The sequence below is a fragment of the Jaculus jaculus genome, chromosome 1 (assembly GCF_020740685.1).
Source record: "Jaculus jaculus isolate mJacJac1 chromosome 1, mJacJac1.mat.Y.cur, whole genome shotgun sequence".
Taxonomy (NCBI): domain Eukaryota; kingdom Metazoa; phylum Chordata; class Mammalia; order Rodentia; family Dipodidae; genus Jaculus; species Jaculus jaculus.
In genome coordinates, this window is record NC_059102.1 from 95611313 (window position 1) to 95636588 (window position 25276).

The 25276-nt window shown below is 39.2% G+C and overlaps 1 protein-coding gene and 1 pseudogene across 1 annotated transcript in view; one reads left to right on the forward strand and one right to left on the reverse strand.

Moving 5' to 3' along the window:
• Positions 1–250: 250 nt before the first annotated feature.
• Caap1 (caspase activity and apoptosis inhibitor 1) overlaps positions 251–25276 on the reverse strand; it is a 61031-nt gene continuing 36005 nt past the window's right edge. Inside the window, exon 6 of the mRNA XM_045142126.1 lies at positions 251–1659. Within this exon, the coding sequence (XP_044998061.1) occupies positions 1313–1659 (347 nt within the window). The 3' untranslated portion in view covers positions 251–1312. The remainder of the gene's footprint in view (positions 1660–25276) is intronic.
• On the forward strand, positions 13813–14659 carry LOC105944002 (annotated as a pseudogene).

Genomic DNA, 25276 nt, shown 5'->3' on the forward strand with positions numbered 1-25276 from the left:
AATATCCAGAAGGGGAAAAAAAAAATGACAGGATGAATGCAAGTCATGCTCAGAAACAATAAATACATTTGTAACAGCAATCCTCCTTTATATCTACCTAGAATCCCTCCAAAGTTAACATAATTATGTTAGCTAACAAAACACAACCCCTGAAAAGTGTGTAAAAGGAAATCCTCATATTATATCAGCAGAGCATGGCTTACAAATAAAATATACTATATTTGTTAGCAAGTATAAAAACAGCTCCAAATTTTAGAAAAAAAATGATTTATTTTAAATTAAGGGATCCTACCTAAATTTATTTTGGTATCAAACAAGTGCAATTGGTAATGGGAGCAAAAGCATCTATAATTGTGGCTAGGTTGTAATTTGTTTACAAAAAGTATACAAAATTAGCTTAATTCAAACATCAACTTATCAAAGTTTCTTAAAGTCAATTTTGCTTTTGGAAAGGTATCAAAAGTCTTCATATCCAGAATAACCTTTATTATTGTGATTTATGAAATTATAGCATATCAGATCTTCAAGCAACATCATCAGATGAAACCCTGTATGATAATATATTATCCTTTTCATGGTAGCTTGGAATGTAAATGAAAATTATTTTGATTGAAAAAAAAAATGTGAACCAAGTGCCCAAAGAAGACCAAATATCTGTGAGAATGGCCTATTGCTGGAATTAAACACGGGCAATTAGTTCTACATTGTAAAAATTGCCTTAAATCAAGTTCATTTTCAAATAAGAAAAAACTGCTTTCTTAGCCATTTCAGAGCTCTAAGCCTTACAACAAAAACTGCTACTCAGTTTTCAGTAAGAAGCTCACATCCACAGAAGGCACCCTCAAACAGCACGTATTTTAAAAGTACGTATATACATAAACTGAATTTCTTGAACTGTTAGCAAATCTAGGAGCAATAATTTAATATTCTGTTGCAAAATATAGATAGCCTTAAGAGAAACATGCTGGGCCAATCTTTCTTAAAGCTTTTGGGTCTGTTACCAAACATTTAAAAACAAAGGAAGAAAATATTGTGACTCCTTTCCACTGTCTTCTTAAAGATATTAATTTGTAGACATAGCTAAATACTTATCTAAGACAAGAATCCAGGCTACCCAACTCTATTTGCCATGAATTTAAATACTCATCTATAATCTATAAAAGTTTTTTTTTAAAAAAAAGTAATTTAGGCCTAAGATAAATTCATAATAAGTGTTTCATGAGAAATAACACATAAGACTCCAAATAAAGTTCATATACAAAATGATAGGACATGGCTTTGCTCACTCACACATAAAATTCAAGTTAAAGAACTAAGCTATCTTTTTTATATCTCCAGCTTTCATGAGCGCCTTAATGGCTCTGGCCCTCATCTCAAGTTCTAGCAGCTCCAGCTGCTGTGCCGAAGGCTGGACATCTTCCGGTGGAGGAACAGTCAGGGTGGCTGCTTTGAGTTCCTTTGGGCTAGACTCTGCCAGTCCCAGAATTTCATTCACGCTCTTTTCAATATCTTTCTCCAGGTCATCTATCTGACCAGCTTCGCTTTGGACTGTACTTTCAGGGGCCTCAGGAGCAGCAGCTTCCTCGTTGCACGGGCCTTCTATGTCGCTGTCATAAGCATCTGCATTTATACTGAGCACGTCACTATCTTCCCCTTTGCCTGAAACAAACAAACAAAAAGGGCTGGGGAAGAACCATGTAACCTAAAGCCCTGGGTCAAAATTTCCTTCTGTTCAAGATAAAAGGTCTGCTTTGACCCAACCTCCCACCACAGTCCCAAGACACTCCATGATCCTCATCCACCCCCTTTCCTGACTCTTCCGTTTTTGAAACAGATTGAACTCATGTAAATCGTAGTATATTTTTCATCCCGATTTAGTGGAACATAGCACTGGGAAACTTATTCCATAATACTGAGTTTCCTTGATCTGGTTTTCTCATAAAAACACCATAATATTTTGTATTGTAATGAAGCTTATACATTACAAACTGAAGGCTCCGGTTGGAAACCATGTGGATAGAGAACTACTAAGGAAGTAAATATCATTCTAGAAGAACTAAAAATACCATGTTTTATGAACTAGAAGAAAAAATATCTGGAAGCTGGACATCTGTACATTGTAACTATTCCAAATTTTCTCATATGCTTTCTCAAACACTTGGTTCTGAATCAATAAGTTAAAGGAGAATGCCTAAAGTATTTTCTAAGATAAAACAAGTCTTCTTGAAGAAGGTTTTAATTAATAAAGTTAGTATACAGTTTTAAAAAATCATGTTTGTTATAAAACTTCTGTAACTGATATCAAGAACTTCGTATAAATGCAGATTATGACTCAACAACCGTGGCCTTGGATATCACTTATATTTTGACTTATTTACAACTTTGAATGTATTCATCCATTTACGGTTTGAATAACAAATGTTTGTTATTTAAAGAATGATTGTTAGGGCTGGAGAGATGGCTTAGCGGTTAAGCGCTTGCCTGTGAAGCCTAAGGACCCCAGTTCGAGGCTTGATTCCCCAGGACCCACGTTATCCAGATACACAAGGGGGCGCACGCGTCTGGAGTTCGTTTGCAGTGGCTGGAGGCCCTGGCGCGCCCATTCTCTCCCTCTCTCTCTCCCTCCCTCTCTCTCTCTCTCTCTCTCTCTCTCTCTCTCTCTCTGTTCCTCTCAAATAAATAAATAAAAATAAACAGAAAAAAAATTTAAAAAAAAAAGAATGATTGTTAAAATGTTGACTTGATACTTTTGTCATGGAGGAGAAGACTTCCTGACAGGTGAAAGACTACAATATGTAAGAATTCTGAACACAATTCAACTTCACTGCTTTTATAACAAATACTTTCTATTTTGTCCCACATTATAACCTAAAATAACGACTCCATAATCCAAAACAAGTAGAAAATGAGTCTACATATTATTTTTGTATTCACAAACAGAATGTGTAAAAAATGTCATTTTAATTGTTTGATACCAGAGTATTTTATGTATGAAGCCAAAGAAACAAGTACTTCCAAATAGCAAGAATAAATTGTAGAAAATAAATATAGCCTTCTGTTTTATAAAATGTTTAATAGAAATATCCTAATATGAGGTTAACAAACAAGTTTAAGGTAGCAAGTGTTGAGTTTTCCAAAGCCTTAGTTGACTTCTGTTCTTGGGCAGGCTTTAACTGAATGTTTTGTCTGCAAATCATTAATTCTGAAGGAAAATCTGCAGGCAATTTAGAAGATTTTAAAACTTTTTTTAATATCATCTCTTTTTTAGACTATAGGCTGTTGTCAGATAATGAACAAACAAAAACTGAAGGAACAAAGCCAGAGAGAAGGGAATCCTATAAACCAGGATGCTGGCATCCTAATTTCTATTTTGCCATGAAGGATGTGATTTGGACAAGTCTCTAACCCTCTTGGGAAATTATTCCAGAATGCCTTGAAAGTTCAAGGTCTACTATAAATGCAAAGTTAACTCTACACAAAAATAAGCCAAGTTTGATAGTGCACACAGCAGAGGTAGGGGGATTGCTGTGAGTTCAAGGACAGCCTGAGAATACACAGTGAATTCCAGGTCAGTCTGAGCTAGACTGAGACTCTACCTTGAAAAAATAATTAGCAAGGAAGCTGGAAATACTTAGAAATACTCTTTTGCTTCATAAAATATGGTTACCACACTTTCATTTAGTATATTCAGTGCCTGGATAATAATGTCAGAGAATTTCCTATTGGTGCAATACCCAAAAAAATACATTATTGGTGCGTAAAATATGTCCTACTAAGAATTCTCCACCAACCTTTTTAGTAACACTTTTTTTAAGAAACAGAAAAGACCTATCTTCATAATGTCTTCATAACACTTCATAACATGTTCATAATACTCCAATTTATGTGTAATTATTACTTTGGGTATAGGTATCAATGTCTAAAATGGTAATCATACTTATATGAGATTAATTTTCTTTGAATGTAGATTTAAGTAAATATTTAAAAGATGACAAAAATTAGAGGAGGTTTCATTAAATAAGTGAAGATCTATACCAGTATATTTGGAAGGCAAACAAGGCAAATCTAGCTGAATGTCACTGTCATACACCAATGGCTTATAACTCCACCTAATGAATATAAAGATATGCAGGAGTATATATCAATAATCTCTTAAAGAGAGAGACTATAGATTGTGTTGTATTCATTACTTTGTGTTGCTGTGACAAAACTGTGTGACAGAAACAACTTAAGAGAGGAAAAGATTTATTTTGGCTCACAGTTCCAGAGGGTTCAGTCCATGGTCATTTGGCTCCATGTTTCTGGGCCTGCTGTGAGACAGAACATTGTGGCAGTGGAAGTATGTGACCGAGGTGTTCACATCATGGTGGTCAGGAATTAGAAAGAAACAGAAATAGACAGCAGCCAGGAACAAGATACCCTTACTGGCACACATTAGCAAAGTACCTCCCATGGCCAGATACTGCCTTCTACAGTTCCCCAAACCTCCTGAAACAGCATCACAAGCTAGGGACTACATACACACAACATGAGCCTATTGGAGACAATTTATGTCCAAGACTTAACATGCTCCTCTGCGTTCCCAAAGGTCTATATCCAAGAGTCCCCAAAATCTTAACAGTTTTGATATCATTCAAAAGTTTAAAGTCTCTTCTGAGTTTCACAGCAAGTTCTTAGCTATGATCCTCTATAAAATAAAAACAGGTTACATACACTCAAGATATAATAGCACAGAGAAAATATTTCCATTTCAACAAGAGATTAATAAGGAAGAACTAGACCAAAGCAAGATCAAAACCAGGGCAAATATTAAATCTCACACTTCGTTGGCTCAGAATTCAGGGCACACAGTATCATGGTGTGACTTCTAAAAAGTTTCAAATGCCCTACCCTTTGGCCTTGCTCTTTGCAGATCCACACACCCTGTCTCCAGTAGTCCAATCATTAGCATGCAACTATTCTTGGCAGACATTCCACATTCCTGGACTCTCTATTACAATGGGATCTCCACTGTGTCTTCAGCTTTATCCTCACAGCTTCATGCACCTTCTCAGGGGCTGCCTGTAAGAATCCTAACCTTGCCACACATTACCTGGCCTCCCTGGCCTTCCCTTGAAATCTTGGTGGAAGCCTTCTTGACTGACAATCTTGCATTCTTCACAGCTGCAATCCCACCATGATGTAGCTGATTGGTCCACCATCAGTTTGAGCAGTATCCAAGCCCCCTGAACTACAGTGGTAGTGGGATCTGAGTTCCTGGGAAGCTTAACCCAAGAAAACACTTCCCTAGGTAGTCCTATGCAAGCAAGGCACATTGTTGCTTGCTTGGTTCTCTCTTGTCAACAATCTTTTAAATAAATCTAAAGTTCTCAACATTGGTACCTGTAATGGATGGAGAGCTCAACAATTCCTACATGTCCTTGAAGGTGTCTATTGTCCAGCTACAAAGTACTTGGTTTCTTCTTAATCTCTTAACAACCATACCTTCCTGTCTACAACTTTCAAACTGCTCTTTTTGGGGTTAGATTACATTTTTCTAATTCTTCTATTTTACCCTTTGCTTCTGATTCTCACTATAAAGGTGGTGAAAAGCAGCCAGCAGTAAGTATACCACAACCTGAACTATATGCTGTCCTGAAATCTCCTCCACCAAACTCATTAGTCAATTGCCTTTAAACTAGTTCTCAGTTTCAGGACATAGACAAAATATAAATACTTTGTCAAAAGGTAGCATGAAGCCAGGCGTGGTGGAGCACGCCTTTAATCCCAGCACTTGGGAGGCAGAGGTAGGTGGATAGCTGTGAGTTTGAGGCCACCCTGAGAATACATAGTAAGTTCCAGGTCAGCCTGGACTAGAGTGAGACCCTACCTCAGAAAAAAGAAAAAAGATAGCATGAATGACCTCTATTTCAATTCTCAACAGAGTCCTTTTTCCCATATGATACCTCATGAGTATAGTCTTTACTGTCCCAATTTCTACTGGCATGCTACTCCAAGTCAGCCCCAGAATTGCCTGTTAAGCTCTGTGCATAGCATTCTAAGGTTTCTCTACCTCATACCTCCAGTCCTTCCAAATTCCTCCTGCATACCAGTTCCAAGGGTCTTAGAACCACATGGATCAGTTTAGCCATAGTGACTACTCTACTGGGGTGAATTTTTTTAGTTACTTTTTACACTATGACAAACACTTGATGGAAACAACATAAGGGAGGGTTTATGTTAGCTCACAGTTTCAGAGGAGTCAGTCCATGGTCACCTGCTCCATGTCCTGTTTCTAGGCTTGTCGTGAGGCAGAATATCATTGCAATGGGCGTATGCAGCAGAAACTGTTCACATCATGGCAAATGGGAAGAAAGTGACAGGCAAAGACCAAGGACAAGATATCCCCTGGGATATACCTCTAGTAACATACAACCTATGACTAGACATTGACTCCTGAGGCTCCATTATCTCTTAAAATAGTGTCACTGGCTGGGAACTAAGTGAGCCTGTGGGTAAAAATTTCATAGTCAAATTAGAGGATGATATTCATTTTATTTTATTCTTGAGAAGAACTCATAGCTTTCAAACACCATTTTATTAGATAAATGGTACCAAGATATAAACTTTCACTTAATTTGGATTACTTTTTAAAAGATGTTTAAAAGAAGTCAGGCGTGGTGGTGCACGCCTTTAATCCCAGCACTCGGGAGGCAGAGGTAGGAGGATTGCCATGAGTTCAAGGCCACCCTGAGATGACAGAGTTAATTCCAGGTCAGCCTGGGCTAGAGTGAGACCCTAGCTCGAAAAAAACAAAAAAAAAAAAAAAAAAAAAAAAGATGTTTAATATAGGCATGTATAAGAAGTAGCCACAGCTAAAGAGCCACTCTGTACAGAGCTTACATAGTAAAGTATTCTGTAAAGTCAGCAATAATAGAGCTTCAGGTTCAAAATATTTACATTCATGGTCCCAATATTTCAAGGGATTAAAAACCTGGAAAAAAGAAATTAATTTTCACTTTTGTTTTCTATTACTGGTATGCTTCAAAATTTTATGTGAGCAAAAGATGGGCAGTGCTTTATATCTTTGTTTTTATATAAACAATAGTACATGCATTCTATCGCTTTAAAAAATAGTGTTCTTTGTTTATATGCAAAATTACCTGAAATTAAGGTGCCAGTTCTCTGTAATACAACTCTGCTGAAGGTATTAGTACGTTCCATCTGTCTATTATATGGTGATATACCAAAGAATGTCACCATTGACACCATAAATGTCAAAATTTGGTTGTTACATACTTACATTAAAATGCTTTAATATAAGGATTTTATCCCTTAAAATTGATAAGAAATGAATTGTACAAGACAGATTATTTCATGATATCAGAATACTTTAAGCTTCTTCACTATTTTTTAATTTTCATTATCTCAATACAATTAATCAATACTCACCTTTTTTAAAAGCATCATTTGCAAACATATGAACACATTTCCAAATATGCTTTACTCTTGTTCATAGGAGGAAATTGTAGGGATTTTTTCCTAGGACTCTCAAAGTAGAAAAGGTAAACTTTATACATTCTTTTTAAGGAAGAGATATCATCTCAAATGCCTTACCCAAAGCCCTTAACAGTTCATTGTGATCTTTCTATCCTTTTGTGCCCCCCCCCATTCTGCATATGTATGCACAAACAAGTCTGTCTGTGATGCTTTTAGGGGAAAATACAATAAGAATTCCATAAAAGTCAAGTTATCACTCAGGCTTAAAAGTCTGAGTAAGATTATCAATCTAATAGGAACACTATATTCTTGTAAATAAAATCTCATCAGTAGGAAGAGCTAAAACAGACAAGCCAATACTACTTTAATAAAGCTTCAGAGTTAACTTTCAGAAAGTTATACTCATTTTTTAGTAATAATTAGAAGTAATCATATACATACCATGATTCATGGTAAAAATGTCAAAACTCAATTTGTAAACCAACTACATGTTTGAGCTTACAAAGGCACTCATTCTTAAGCCCAGTTAATTATTCAAGTTTTATTAACGATCAAAGCCAAAAAAGGCTTGATATATGCATGATATAAACCATGGTTATTAAAATCCACCAAGAAAAGTAAAGTACAAATGAGTATGAGTCAAAAATATCAAAGATGCAATTAACATAATAAGAATAAAACTCAAACTATTAACTGTAACTAAGAAATACTTAAAAATAGTACAGGGAAGAGAAGAAAAAAAAATTAGACCCAAGTTCCTAATGGCACAGAGAAGCAGAATAATTAAAATAATTTTAACGAATGCACAAAAGAAACAAGAGCCTATGATACACATTTCTTATATTACTTCTGCTCCTCCAGTAAGATGAGCAACTTTTAAAACATATTCCATTGAGGGCTCTTCAGAGAAAAGCAATACAAATAAAGAAAGAATGGAGTAACTGCTTATGAGAAAGGATTAAAGTTCTTTTAAGGGTTTAGCTAGGCAATAATGACAGGAAGACAAAGTCAAAATGCAAAGATCTTTCAAGACAAAGTATTAAAGAGTACAAGCTTAGCCGGGCGTGGTGGTGCACGCCTTTAATCCCAGCACTTGGGAGGCAGAGGTAGGAGGATTGCCATGAGTTCAAGGCCACCCTGAGATGACAGTTAATTCCAGGTCAGCCTGGACCAGAGTGAGACCCTACCTCGAAAAACCAAAAAAAAAAAATAAAATTAAATTAAAAAATAAAATAAATAAAGAGTACAAGGATGTACTGAACATTTGTCACTTACTGCTGATACCATGGTCAACTTCTTGCCAATGCATTCTTTTTATCTTTTATTTTTATTTATTATTTATTTAATTTATTTATTTACGAGAGAGAGCATCTGCATATGACAGTCTCCTGCCACTGCAAATGAACTCCAGATGTATAAACCACTTTGTGCATCTGGCCTTACGTGGGTACTGGAGAACTGAGCCCAGTCCAGCAGGACTTGGTGAGCAAACACCTTTAACTGTAGAGCCATCTCCCTAGGCCTGCCAACATGCATTCTATTACATTGTCCTCTGGTTAGTATGCTGTCACCATTTATCTCCCTCTTCTTCCCTCCTCTCCCTCTCTCTGTCATCTTCCTGCTATCTTCTTTTAGTCATACCAACTGGATTCATATTAACTCAAGCAGTAAAGAATTTTTAATATAATAAACCAACCAACTTAAACTCAGTATCTCAATAGCAAAAAGAATACATCACTGCTCAAGTCCATCACTAACACAGAGAAATAAATAGATGATTTCCCACAGAAATATCTGTTTATATTAGGTAATGAGCCATAGTTAGGAACATGGGACAGAAATATAAAAGCAAAATATTTGGTACCTACCCAGAACCTTGCACTCTTAAAAAAAAAAAAAAAAAAAAGTATGGTCAAAAAGGAAAAAAACTTCAAAGCCGGGCGTGGTGGTGCATGCCTTTAATCCCAGCACTGGGGAGGCAGAGGTAGGAGGATCACTGTGAGTTCAATGCCACCCTGAGACTACATAGTAAATTCCAGGTCAGCCTGGGCTACAGTGAGACCCTACATCAAAAAAACAAAAACCGGGCTGGAGAGATGGCTTAGCGGTTAAGCGCTCGCCTGTGAAGCCTAAGGACCCCGGTTCGAGGCTCGGTTCCCCAGGTCCCACGTTAGCCAGATGCACAAGGGGGCGCATGCATCTGGAGTTCGTTTGCAGAGGCTGGAAGCCCTGGCGCGCCCATTCTCTCTCTCTCCCTCTATCTGTCTTTCTCTCTGTCTCTGTCACTCTCAAATAAATAAATAAAATATTAAAAAAAAAAAAAACCACTTCATAATATTCCATGACTTTAAAAGTAATACATGTGGGGCTGGAGAGATGGCTTAGCAGTTAAGCGCTTGCCTGTGAAGCCTAAGGACCCCAGTTCAAGGCTCAATTCCCCAGGACCCACATTAGCCAGATGCACAAGAGGGTACACGCATCTGCAGTTCATTTACAGTGGCTGGAGGCCCTGGCACACCCATATTCTCTCTCTCTCTCTCTCTCTCTCTCTCTCTCTCTCTCTCTATCTATCTCTATCTCTATCTCCTTATTTCTCTGTCTGTCACTCTCAAATAAATAATTTTTTTAAAAAAAGGTAATACATGTATATGTGTGTATGAAAATACAAATATAGTAAGATACCTCTGGTATAAATAAAAGGGAGCGTGTATGTCTGTGATGCTTGGATATAAAATTTCCTACACAGACTCATGTGTTTGAATACTTAATCTCCAGCTGATGGCACTGTTCTAGAAGGTAACAGAACCTTAAGGAAGTAACAGACTTGAAGGATGGGCCTTGAGATCTTATAGCTTGGCCACAAGAGCTATTCTCTCTCTGGCTTGCAGTCCCTATGTGACAATAGCTTCTGGCTCTTGTTGTACATTCCCTATCATGATGTCTCTGAGACTATAAACAGAACTGAATATCCTTCCTTCCATAAGTTGCCTCTGGTGGGGAACTTTTTCCCAGCCATGAGAAAGTTATTGACACATTGTCATAAGATTGATTTTTCCTAAAAGTTTTAAAAACAATATATCAAATAAAAGCAAACACACAAAAATTACTGGTATCAGTCCTTCCTAAGTAAAACACAAAATGGAAAACCCACAAAGAAAAGAACTCAAGAGAGTTATTGAAATAAAAATGTTTAGGACTGGGGATATAGCTCAGAGGTAGATGCTAGCCTAGCATGTGTGAGGTCCTAGGTTGGAGCTTCAGTGCTACAAAAAAGAAAAAGGAAATTAAAACTTCAAAGATAGGAAAAGACTAGAGTAAATGTTACCAAAATATAAAAAAGAAAAGTTTAAGAATATACAGACTGTGCATGTACCTTAGGAAACAATCCAAACATGAGTAAAGGGTAGAAACACATCAAATATTTCACCAAATAAATACAAAGGACCAATAAATACATGAAAAAATTGCCCAGTCTAATTTTTAATTAAGAAAATGCAGATTTTTTTGAGAAAATGCAGATTTAAAAGGTACTATTTTTTACTTACTAGTTAAAAAAAAACAGGATTTTGATCTTTCTGGGGGAAAAATAAAAGCAAGAAGGAAACATTCCTAAAATAAGCCAGGGATGGTAGTAGCATGCATGATCACAGCCTTTGAGAAGCTGAGATAAGGAGGTGTTGCATTTGAGGTCAGCCAGTGTTATAACATGAAATCCTGTCTCAAAAAATAGAGTAAGGTAAAAAGATAAACTGGAGGGTTGAAGAGACTCAGACGTTGAAGGCACTTGCTCGCAAAGCTTGTCAGCCTAGGTTCAATTCTCAGATACCCACATAAAGCCAGAGGCACAAAGTGGTATATGCCTAGAGTTCTTCTGCAGCAGCAAGAAGCTCTGGCAGACACATACACACTCTCTCTCAAACAAATGAAAATATTTTTAAAAGTAGCCAGCATGGTGGTGCATGCCTTTAATCCCAGCACTCGGGAGGCAGAGGTAGGAAGTAGGAGTTCAATGCCACCCTGAGACTACATAGTGAATTCCAGGTTAGCCTGGGCTAAAGCGAGACCCTACCTTGAAAAACCAAAAAAAACTGTTTTAAGTTAAGCTAAAGAGTTAATAATCATATTTTTGTTAAAAATAATATTGAGGTACTAAAGGTCAGGAAGTTTTAAAGGGGTTACGAAGGAGGAAGGAGCGTGGAGGGCCTAAGAAGAATGTATAGATATGTAAGCGAGATCCCACCTCAAAAAAAAGGGGAGCTGGAGAGATGGCTTAGCAGTTAAGTGCTTGCCTGTGAAGCCTAAGGACCCTGGTTCAAAGCTTGATTCCCCAGGACCCACGTTAGCCAGATGCACAAGGGGGTGCACATGTCTACAGTTTGTTTACAGTGGCTGGAGGCCCTGGCATGCCCATATTCATTCCCCCCACCCTCTTGCTCTCTGCTTCTTTCTCTCTGTCGCTCTCAACTAAATAAATAAAAATAAAAATGAGAAAAAAAAAAAAAAAACGGGAGAGAAGACAGTGTGAGCAGATTTATCTTGGGGAGCTGGATAATGTTGTATCCAGAAGCCAGACTGTTACTGGAAAAATTTCAGTGCCAGGGGTGGAATACCTTCCAGCAAAGTTGGCTGGGGAGGCCCCTGCTGCCCCCAAAATATTACAGGCTATTGCCGAGGCTTTTGGTTACCCACAGAACTAGATGTAAGACCCTATTGCCTAAATCACGTTCTTGGGCTGCAGGTCACTGAGAATCAAGCTGGAGCTGACGGTAAACCTCCTCCCTGTCAACTAGCTGTCATGATGCTAGAAAGATCTATGCAGCCTACTGGGGGAGAAAAGTAATAACAGTGTAGACCATACAAGCTTTACAGATGACCAGCCAAGCCAAATGTATCAACTGATGCAATGGTGGCATGTCTGTTGTGGGAGAAAACAACTGCTCTCTGATTGGATTTGAGGCCCGCTCCATGGGAGGGAATTCCTGCCTGGTACTAAAAACCTAAACAAAATCCTATTATTGGAGAGGTCATAAGAACCCTATTGGGGAAACTTCTACTGCTGTCTGGCTAAATGCATGTAACAATGCCCACCAAAATGCCCTCTAAATTTATGTGTATGCCCATATATTAATGCTTCTCTCACTTTTGGTTAGAGAAGCTTCTCTTTTCAGATGGCAATGTCCACTAGGGTGACTTAAAACTCAACAAAGTGCTGAGAAGAAGTGACAGTGGAGTCTTCCACACTAAATGAGACATCGTTATCAAACCCTCCAAGGCTCAGGGACCAGGGCAGAAGAGATGGCAGAAAGAACAGAAGGGCCAAAGGAAAAGGAAGAATGCTTGTAATACTGTCTATTAAACACAAAAGTAGTTGAAATTACCTATACAAGACCTGTAAAATAGGAGGGGAGAAAAAGGATGACATCAAAATAGAAGAGAGTTAACTGGAAAGAAGAGATTCAGTGGAAAAAGGATTTGGGAAGGGAGAAAAAAGAAGGTAATGGGAGGGGATTGTGGTCATGGTATATTGTCTATACTTATGGAAGTTATCAATAAATAAATAATAAATCAATAAATAAAGTATGTTTAGAAACACTGAGCATTAATTACTATCAGTGATTACACATATGAAGGGGAGTAAAAGTAAAGGAAAACAGAAGAATGAACTTACTAATGTTTTGTGTAATTTCCTCAAACTTTTATATAAATATAAACTTGTAAAAAGATTTTTTAAAGAAGGTAAAATCAACCCAGGCATGGTGGTGGGCTCCTTTAATCCCAGCACTTGGGACATAGAGGTAGAGGTAGCATCGCAGTGAGTTCAAGCCCAGCCTCATACTACTGAGTGAGCTCTAGCTCACTGCACTAGAATGAGACCCTGCCTCAAAAAAAAAAAAAGGTAAAAATCATAGCATTAGTTAACAAGAAACAATACCCTCTCAAGATAAAAAGGTGCAAGAGGTTTATAAAATGTAAACAGGATCAAGTTGATAGTAAAATTAAAACAGACCAAAGTCATAGCTGAAGACACCACAGTATAATTATGTCTTGGAAACAAGGAAAGAATTGGCTGTGGAACAAACAGCACATTTAAAATGAAATTAGAAAAGGTTGAGCCAGTTAAACTCTCTTTCCTCTCATTACCTTCCCTACCACAGGTCCAAGTACTCTGCACTCTTATTGAAAGGCTACTGTATCCACTTACTATCAAGGAAAGAAGTGTTACAGACATTTATTAAACCCAAACCAGTTGGCATGAAAACCCAGATATAACAAATGAATGATTTCCAGTGGAGAAGCTATCGTAAGGTGGGTGTCCACTCCTGAAAGAATCCAATGAAACTCAATCGGATAGTCAAGGGGGCTGTGGGAAGACATGAGAGTAAAATAGGACAAACTGGGAAGAGAAAGGAGATCAATGGAAGTGGGAGAGGAATCACAGAGGGTAATGAGGAAGGGTGCAAAATGATTAAAATACACTCTGTACATGTATAAAAACAAACAGCAAAACATGAAGGTTAATTTTTAAAAATGAGATAAATAAAGAAAAGCATTGAAGCTGGGCATAGTGGCACACACCTTTAATCCCAGCACTTGGAAGGCAGAAGTAGGAGAATCACCATGAGTTAGAGGCCACCCTGAGACTACATAGTAAATTCCACATCAGCCTGGGCTAGAATGAGATTCTATCTTGGGAAAAAAAAAAATTAAAAAATAAGATAATTGGTCTCTTTCCTTTCAACCACCACCATGCAAACTGAGGAAGACCTGGAAGCTTCAGGGCCATGTGAGCCACGGTCACATCGGCAATCACCAGAAGCACTCAGGAGGCCAGGGTAATGCTGGTAGCATGCATCACCACAGGATCAACTTCCACAAATAGCATCCAGGTTACACTGGGAAAGTTGGTATGAGGCATTACCACTTAAAGAGGAACCAGAGCCTGTGCCCCACTGTCAACCTTGACAAATGGTGGACGCTGGTCAGTGAACAGTCCAGGGTAAATGCTGCCAAAAATAAGAGTTGAGTTGGCCCAATCGCTGTTATGCAATCAAGCTACTAAAAAGTTCTGGGGAAAGGAAAGCTCCCTGAGCAACCTGTCATCATGAAGGACAAATTTTTCAGCAGAACAGCTGAGGAGAAGATAATAGGTGTTGGGGGCACCTGTGTCCTCATAGCTTGAAGCCACCCAAGGAGATTCATTAAATGCTATCAGTGCTTTCAAAAAAATAATAATAATAATTGAGGGATCAGAAGATAAACTCTTGGGGGAGAAAGTCTATTTAGTATCTGAACAGATATTGAAGCTATCACTATAGCCATAAGCAAGTGTAGAATACAATAGAAAAGAGCTAAAGAACAATGCAGTTATTGAAAGAAAACATTCAACATTCAATGGTTGGTGGAAGAGAATACTAAAGCAATCATTAAATGAGTTGAAGAGAAAGAAAACATCATTTAAATACATATCAGAGGCAAAGAGATTAGTATGAACGAGTGAAATCCAACATCAACCTAATAATCAACTCAAGTTGATGAAATATTTTCTGTGTGCAAAACAGTGCTATTAGCACAAAGGATATGATGGTGAACAAATAGCACCTGCTTCACCTTTAACTCATAGGAGAAGGACACCAAATACATTACTGTGTCAGATAAAAAGCAGCAAGTCAAGAATATAGTGGCAAGGGGAAGCTCTCACACAGACTGATCACTGTGATCTGATATGACAACAGTTAGGAAGGGACTTCAATAAAGTGACAGACTAAGTCAAAAGCATGACAAGACACAGTGGAAAAGAGAAAATAAGTAGGAAAAAATGATACATTAAAACAAAAAAAAAAAACATAAAATGGTCTAATCCTAAGGGCTAGACAAGTGCAAAGCATCACATCTCAGTGAAGGTCTCATCCTGAGGACTGGCCTAGAGCAGAGCATCACATCTCAGTGAAGGTCTCATCCTGAGGACTGGCCAAGTGCAGAGCATCACATCTAAGTGAAGGTCTCATCCTGAGGACTGGCCAAGTACAGAGCATCACGTCTCAGTGAAGGTCTCATCCTGAGGACTGGCCAAGGGCGGAGCATCACAAAATTATACTGCATTTTTCTAGCCCTGAGAAAGATCAAACTTCAGAATTCAAAGTATGGTTTCTACTGAGTATATAGCACTTTTGTGCACACATTTTTGTATACTATTTTAAAGTGAAATATCATAAGTAAAACCATTGTTTCTATGTGGTTAGAGATGGTTGGGGACCATGTATACTAAAATACCTGCACATAACCTGAAGATGCTGAGAATTACTTTAAAATAAGTAATAAATGCATTTGGAAGGCTAAGAAATTAAATGAGGATGTGGGAAAACCTCAAGCAAATATCCCTGCCCAGCAATTATAGAGGTGGTTATTCAAAAGGTCAAGTTATCTTACCTCACTGTTTGGCTTTTTTTTTTTTTTTTTTGGTATTTTTTTTATAGGAGGCATTGAATTGGCTGACTAGCATCTCCAGTGATTGCAATTGAACTCCAGACACATGTGCTACCTTCTGGAATCTTGCATACCTGGCCTACGTGGACCTAAAGAGTCAAACATGGGTCCTTAAGCTTTGCAGGTAAGTGCCTCATGCTAAGCCATTACCCTCTAGCCAATGCGTAACTTTTTGTTTGTTTTTTTGGTTGGTTGGTTGGTTGGTTTTCGGTTTTTGGTATTTGATGGCAGGGTCTTGCTGTAGTCCAAACTGACCTGGAATGTAGTCTCAGGGTGTTCTTGAACTCATGGTGATCCCTACCTCTGCCTCCCACCCAAGCGCTGGGATTAAAGACATGCACCACCACACCTGGCTTTATTTTATTTTTTATTAAGCAGAAACTTTGTATGGACATATCATGTGTTGGTACCATCGTTTCTCTCCTTGCTCCCATTGAGGGCCCTCCTCAGTGGGACTGCTGGTATTCACCAAGGGGTCATGAGTTATGAGTTATGAGTTGTGAGAGTAGCCATCAGTCATTGTAAATTGGGGGGGGGGGGGCAATGCCTCTGGATCTTCCTAGACCTAACTTTTAAGAATCTATTAACTAACTCTTTCATGCATTACTCTGAAAATCAATAAAATACTCTGTGTCTATTACACATACCATAGCTATGATGCAAAGGCCACAGAAAAGGCAGGCCTTGAAAATGCTGCAAGAAGAGTGACAAAACATGTGTGGCGTGATTAAGACGTAATCTGGGCTGAGGAAATAACTCAGTTGCAGAGCACTGGCCTAGTATGCATGAGGCCCTGGGTTCAATCCCAGTATAGCAAGGTGGGGAGATGGGAAAGACACAATCTGTTCACATAGCTATCTTTATAGACACAATGTTTTTAAGTGCCTGTCTATATGACAGAAAGTATAAGAAAATTACAGTGTTCAATGCACCAGGGAAAGGTTAGGAAACCTTCACAAATGAATGATATGGGACAGGTCTTTAAGAATAAGGAGACACTGGGCGCGGTAGTGCACGCCTTTAATCCCAGCACTTCAGAAGCAGAGGTAGGAGGATCGCCATGAGTTTGAGGCCAGCCTGAGACTACATAGTGAATTCCAGGTCAGCCTGAGCTAGAGTGAAACCATACTCAAAAAAAAAAAGAATAAGGAGACACTAAGAAGGTGGTATTAACAAGGAGGAAAGTCTGAGCAAGGGTAAGGGATAATGAATGAAGGCAATGTGCTAGATCCAGATTCAGGTGAGATTAAGTGAAAGGGAGCTTCCACAGGTGTTATCCCTGAAGACATCCCTACTCCAGGATAAAAAGCAAGGGGTCCCCTCCTGCAACTCTCATGCAACAGATCAGATAAGTAAGTACTTTATCTTGGACCTGATCCCATGCCCAACCTGACAAAACGGAGAGCTCCCTCACTATGATCTTCCTTCTAGTGTACAGAAAGATAACCTGTAAAAAGTTGTTTCTCCTGCCATTTGATTAAATAAGGTTCTAATATAGTAAGTGTTTGATATCAAAACCTTGGATTAGGGCTAGAGATGGCTTAGCAGTTAAGGTGCTTGTCTAAGAAGTAAGGACCCAAGTTAGATTTCCTAGTATCCACATGAGCCAGTTGCCTAAGGCGATGCATGTATCTGGAGTTCATTTGTAGTGGCTGGAGACCCTGATGGGCTCATTCTCTCCCTTGCCTCCCACCTCTTTCTCTCTCAAATAAAAAAATTAAATATTTTTAAAAGAGTTTAAAAAACACCTTGAATTATATGAAAACGCATCCAAGAGAACAAAAGAAGAAAAGGTATTTCAGTACTTGTACTTTTAAGTACTGGAGTACAGAATCAAGACCAACACTCCCACTGATCTATGGAACTTACCTGTTCAGGAGTCATACACTTGAATATTCCTTGTTAGTAATATCTCAAGTTCCACATCAACCCAAGGAACAGTGCTCTACCTCACTAATTCACAAATAAGTATGCTTCCTACAGCATTGCTTTTGCTTAGTTGTAAGCTCAAAAAGAGACTTGACTCCAAATTTCAAACAACATAAAGGTACCTGCTATATATTTCTATAGCATCTGCCATCATCAGAAGTGAAAACTGCATTTTTTCACTAAACATGCACAAATCCTTCCCTAAACTGAGAACATTTTGATTGAAGGACTAGGGGGAAAAATGAAAACTGTCAGTTTCACCTTAATTAACAGTGGGAACCTGGAGGGAGGGAACTAAAGAACTACATAACCTTAGAGTTTATCACAGTGAAGGTAGAAATCAAAAGTGCCCTGAGGATTTTTATTTTCTTTAGCTTTGTTTTTCAGATGGGAAAGGACAGTTAGGTTTCCCAAAACAATGACAGACTTCTGTCAGAGTACTTGATGACCCACCAAAGGCCAGTGGTAAGACCCTATTGCTGAAGACTCCATACGCAGCTGACACGTAAAATGGAATGGCATGGCTGGAAGCCAGGAGAGAGTCAGTCCCCAGACAGTCAGCGTGTCTAGTGCCAGAAGGTGCTACATGGGCGACTGGGGGAAATGACCAATATCTGTCCAAGCAACTCATTGTCTAACCTAATTAGCAACAAATAACCTGATGTGATGCCCACACAAGTTCAATAGTGGCACACAGCCATGGTGGGGAACCAACTGCTCTTGATTTGGCTAACTGATCCCCTCAGTGGTAGGAGACCCATAGCTGGAGCTGGGAAACAAGTCAGAACCATACCCAAACACAAGCACACTCCCCAATATCAAGCTACCATCAATCATGGGGTACAAGAGGGCCTACACCTATCAAACTCTCTATCAAAAAAGTAAGTGTTATCTCAATTTTCCGGGTGCTAACTTACCCTCCATTGGAGAATCTGCTTCTCTTTTTCAGATAGATGCAGATCCTAAGGAGAGAGCTGCCCCAACATACCTCAAAAGGGGCCCGACTGAAACTAAGGACAATTGGCGAAACAAACAAGGGTGATGTTTTCCTGTGAACTGGATACCAGCACAAAGGGGAAGGAGACCAACGCAGAGAAAAATCAACTCCTACCAAATCAGAGAGCCAGAGCCTCAGAGGCACCCAACACCTCAGCACTGAAGCAGACCAAAAATGAACCCAACATGGCTCAGGGAAATTTTGCAGAAGAGGGGGCAGAAAGAATGTCAGAGTCACATGTTGGGTCATGATCTGCAGAGACATTTATCATACCAATGACTGTGGGCTAACTCCACAATGCACAACCCATTTACATCAACAAGGAGGGTCCAATGGGAGGGGGTAGATCATAGATGAGCTTAAACAATGGTACCAAACTGCCTGTATTTGCTGAAAAAAAAAAAAAACTAATAAATTAAATTTTTAAAAAAAGAGTATAAAATGATGTTCTACCATCAAACTCTTGAAAATATTAATTATCCAAATAAGGAAATATCCAGAGAAATGCAGCTATAGAAGAATGACTGTCATAAGCACATTTTCTTGTTTGTTTGCTTTTTGAGACAGGGCCTCACTCCCACAATAGCCAACCTAGAACTCATTCTGTAGTCCAGGTTGGCTTTGAATTCACTGAAATTTTCCTACCTCAGCCTCAGAGTGCTGGAATTAAAGGTGTGCACCATCACACTGAGATCATAAGCACATTTTAAAAAGAGGCCATGGGGCTGGAGAGATGGCTAAGAGGTTAAGGTGCTTGACTGCAAAGTCTAAGCAGACTCATCGACCTAATACACCTAGACTTTGGGAGTTACCCATGTTCAACTCTCCAGATTCCAAGTAAGCCAGATGCACAAAGGTGAAGCAAGCACAAGGTCACATATGCCCACTAGGTGGCACAAGTATCTGGAGTTTGACTACAATGGCTCAGGCCCTGGAGCACCATATTCTCTCTCTTTCTCTTTCTCCCTCTCTCTCTCTCACTCTTCCTCTCTCAAAATAAAATAAAATAAAGTGATTGTGATGGGGAGGTAATATGATGGAGAATGGAATTTCAAAGGGGAAAGTTGGGGGGGGGAATTACCATGGGATTTTAAAAAATGCTAATAAAAATTTTTAAAAAATTAAAAAAAAAAATAAAGCCATGATCATTGATTAACATAGAAGACTGGGGATCTGCAGAGATGGTGGCCAGGGTTCAAGTTCAATCCACATAAAGCCAAACACAAAAAGTGGCACACACATATAGAGTTTTGTTTGCTGCAACAAGAGGCCCTGGTGCACTGATATTTCCCTCCCTCCATCCTCTTGCAAATAAATAAATTTGTTTAAAAAGCACAGAAGATGGGTATGAATCTATACAGGTAACAAAAACAAAGCTCAAGACAAAGGGAGTCATAAAATTAATGACTTAGTTCTGGAAAGACCAGACAGACAAACTCAGAGCAGACATCTCAGTCACCACAGAGAAATAAGTCAGCACTACTGTATACTACACTGTGTGGCCTCCATCATCTCTATTACTAGTAATACATGTGCTGAACAGAGTAGAATAGAAAGAATGATTCTTCCATCCATCTGACTAACTCCATCCATCCATCCTTATTCTTTTTAAAATAACTCACTTATTTGGCTGCTTAGACAGCTCAGTAGATAAAGTGCATGAGGATCCTGAGTTCAGTGACAAGAACCAATGTAGAAAAACAGCAGGCATGGTAGCACAAAGGTATATTCCCAGCAATGGCGAAACAGGCAGATCCTAGGGCCTCACTGGCTAGCCAGTTTAGACTACGTGGCAACCTCCCGGCCAATAAAAGATCCTCTTTCAAAAAAGGTGGATAGTGCCTGAGGAACAACACCAAGGCTGTCCTTCAACTTCCACACACATGCACATATACATGCATGCATACACTCTTGCACACACATATGCACTCCCAAACATATGCACAGGTACAAAATAATATTTTTTTTTTTTTGGTTTTTTGAGGTACGGTCTCACTCTAGCCCAGGCTGACCTCAAACTCACAGCAATCCTCCCACCCACCTTGGCATCCCAAGTACTGAGATTAATGGTGTGTGCCCCCATGTTGGGCCAAAATAATAATTTTAAATATAATATTATTATTTACTTACTAAGTTCACTTCCTATGGACTAGCACTGAAAACATAATGGAACCTAAGACAAAACCTTTTGTCTAATGAAGCTCTGTATTTAAAGGAGACAGTCAGAAGTCCACAGACAGAAGTACACTACCAGAGCTCCTTAGGGAGGAAAGGGAGCACAGCAAACAAACTCTTAGGTACCTCTACATGTTTGTCAAAGTAGAAACAAGTATTGATAACTGGACAGTGTTAACACCAAAGTAAACCAAAAAGCAACAGTGGTAAGTGGAGGAAAATTGATGATAACCAGCTCTACAGAGAGAAGAATGAGTGAAGTAGAGCAACAGAGGCTGTTTGGTTTTATCTAAGTAAGAGTTTACTACTGGCATAAATGAGTTGAAGACTCAGATACAGACACTTAAGTCACAAGATTAAAACTCAGTTACAATTGATAGATTTCCATTTGCATTCTGAGATATGCTATAAACGACACAGGTAGACAGTAGACATCTGCTTGTCAAACAAAGATGACTTCTACAAAACCACAGCATAGTAAACATAACACCAACTCCCAAAGTCTAGGTGTATTAGGTCGATGAGTCTGGAAAAAGTACAGAAAGTACTAACTAGTTTAGCAGCTCAGGTAACGTGATGAGGACATAAGTAGTGTGTGAAGGACCATGTGATGACTTGGAGAAAGAACACCAGCAGTGCAGAACAGGAGTGCTGAAAGACAGCAGGAGGCACAAGGAGAACTGCAGAACATGCCCATGTGCATGGACACAAGGGAAGAAGGTCCACAGACTTTGTCTTTCTTTGGGGCTGAGAAGCTATTAGAATGCTTGATAAGAACAATAATGTAGCCATTCTTACATTTTAATCACCCAGACTGCTGCATAGAAGAGAATATAGGGAGCATGGGACCATGGTGTGCTAAGAATGAAAGCCAGAACAATATGCCTAAGGAGAGGTGCAAAATGGTTGAATTTTGGACAAAGTTAATAGAGCAAAAAAGGAATGAAAACAAGTCTCCAGGTACCTGGCATAGATACTCCCAAGAATGTGACTGCTACTTACTGAGATGGAGACGACTACTGTTAATTTGTTTTAGGAAGAGCAATGGAGAGAACAAGATCTAGAGTTTACTGTGGGACATACTAAGCTAATGGGACATATAGTAAGGAAGCTGGATATGCAAGTGGCAGAAGCCTAGACTGAGCCAAGAAAGTGGTACATGCCTATAATGCCAGCGCTCAGGAGTCTGAGGCAGGACTGTGGTGAGTTCAAGGACACCCAGGGCTATACAGCAAGATCCTGTGTTAATGAGGCAAAAAGGTCTAAATTGTAGAAATTAGTAGCTATCACTCAGAACTACATATGATCACCTCCTAGGGAACACTTAGGCACTGGCCCTTGCAAAGAAGGAAGAGGGGAACATAACACAGAGGCCTGAGGAGGCAGATTGAAGACAGTTTAGAGAAAGGGAAAATAACCATGGGCTCAAATGAAACTGGGAGGTCAAGACAGGGACTAGTAGTAACCAGTGACACACCTGATGAGACCAGTTCCCAAGAAAGGGAGAATGATGTGACAGAATGATGAAAAACTATAGCTATCAAAAGAATGGGGCTTATATACAAATAGAAGCACTGATCTTGGCAATATAGAGTTCATGTACCTTAGTAGAAAAGAAAGGAGGGACCCTGTGCCTTAAGGTGTATGCAGCACCAGATCCCTGTTCACTGGCTCCTCCCAGTTCCCTGGTACTGAGGGAAGTGAGACCAGAGGAGATCAAACTACCCCTAGAACTTCAGCCAAGCCACAACTGAATCCACAGAGGAATTGGGGAGATGAGTAAGTGTGCTGCTTCCATGCTGTTCCTGCTAATCAGCTCCAGGGTGTGGGAGACAGACCCCAAGGACACTCAATACCTACCAAAACAGACAGAGGCTCCTAAGAACTTATCACTGAAATAGACTTAAAAGTCACCCCCAATGGCTCAAGGAATTTTGCAAAGAGGGGGTGGAAAGACTGTAAGAGCTACAGGCTGAGATATCATGCCCAGAGGCATTCCCTTCCCCCCTCCAAAAGTAACTGACTACGGTTCCCATAAGACATAAAGCACAACCCCATAGGGAATACCTACAACTGTGCTGAGGAGGGTCCCAACGGGATGGGGGCAGGGACAAGGAAAAAGAGGCTACCAACACATAATGTACCCATACAAAGCATCTTGTTAATAATAATAATAAACATTCTTTAGAAAAAAAGGAGGTATGTGATTTTAGATATAAATGAATACAACAAACACACACTAGTTTTTCTTTATTCAAAGTTCTTTCCAGGCTAGAGACAATTTTATCTTTCTATTCCTAGTGCCTAGCACAAAACAGTTTGTTGGATACAGAAATCAGCTCCAAATTTTGAAGAAGTATAATTCAGAAGTAAGCCAAAGGGCTCAGAAGTACCAATGAGTACAAGCCAGGAAGTAGGGTTAGTAGTATACACTTAATCATTCCAGCTACTCAGAAAGCTGAGGTGGGCTATCATTTAATTTAGTTTCCTAAATGGGACACAATTACCTGTAACCTTTGAAATAATTGCCTTAAAGTGTGTCTTTAGTCCTATGAAATGTATCATAGATTAGAATGCTTCAAATGGGCATAACTCAGGCTGGAGAAATGGTTCAGCCTTAAATACACTTCCCAAAAAAGTATGAAGGCTTGAGAGAGGCCCCAAACCACCTGAGTTCCAATCTCCAGAACCTATGTAAACAGCTAAGTATGACCATGCACATCTGTAACCACAGTTCTATGGGACACGGAGACCAGAGAATCACTAAGACTCTAGAATGGCAAACTCCACAATCAGTAACAGATTTCATATGGAAAAACATGCAGGTAAGTGATGAAGGAGCAACCAACATTCTCCTCTGGCTGCTGCAGGCACATGCATGGAGGGCCATATTAGCACATTCATGTGCATGTACCACACACATCACGCTACACACAAAAAATAGATACAACTTAAATATTTCTCTCAATATAAAGAATCAATCTCTTGAACTTTCATTCTCAATAAGACAAACAAGCCAGATGTGGTGGTATAATAGCAGCACTCAGAGATACTAAAGCAGGAGGACTCCAAGTTCAAGACCAAACTAAGACTGACTCCAAAAGAAAAAGCATGGGTTATAATGCATCTAAAATTCTTGCCTACTTATTTAGAATAGAAAAGTCCAACATTTCAAAAGATACAAAAAATATATAGACTAATCAATCTTACAACATGTAATTTTTCACCCTTTCATTCAAGTGCTACCCATAGACAAGAGGTAAATGAAAAAGTACAAAGGTAGGCTGGCGAGCTGCCTTAGCAGTTAAGGTGCTTGCCCGTGAAGCCTAAGGACCCATGTTCAACTCTCCAGACCCCACATAAGCCAGACACATATCATTGCACATGCATCTGGAGTCCATTTGTAGTGCCTTCAGGCCCTGGCACACCATCCTCCCTCCCTCCCTCCCTCCCTCCCTCCCTCCCTCCCTCTCTCTCTCTCTCTCTCTCTCTCTCTCTCTCTCTCTCTCTCTCTCTCCCCCTCCCTCCCTCCCTCCCTCCCTCCATCCATCCATCCCTCTATCTCTAATAAATAAATAAATAAAACAATTTTAAAATTTTAAGTGGGAAGGATTCTGTTTGGTTCATTTCTGGTAACAACATTTTTGTTCAAACAACAAAGGGAGTGCCAGGAAGGAATTATGAACAAAACATTTGTGTATGTGTATGGAGCTTGTCAATAACAAGTTCTAGCCAGCATGGTGGTGCACGCCTTTAATCCCAGCACTTGGGAGGCAGAGGTAGGAGGATCACCGTGAGTTCAAGGCTACCTTGAGATGACACAGTGAATTACAGGTCAGCCTGAGCTAGAGTGAGACCCTACCTTGAGGGAAAAAAAAAGTTTTAAAATAAAAATAAATAAATGGATCAAAGAAGTGAAGAAAGAATTTAATTTTTTTTCCTTTTCTTTTGTTGAGACAGTCTCACTGTGTAGCCCATATCTATGCTACAATTACTCTTACTTCAGCATCTCTTACTTCAACATCTCCTCAGAACAAGTTTTTAAAAACCCATGAAGAAGTTTAGCTCCTATTCTGAATCTGCATTCCATGACTGTTCATTTGTTAACGCCAGTTACTGAGACAAGCCATACACTCTGAAGAAAAGGAACTCACACAAGCGTTGAAAAACAAAACATGTATGTATCTGTGCTTTCAACTCCAAACCACTTTG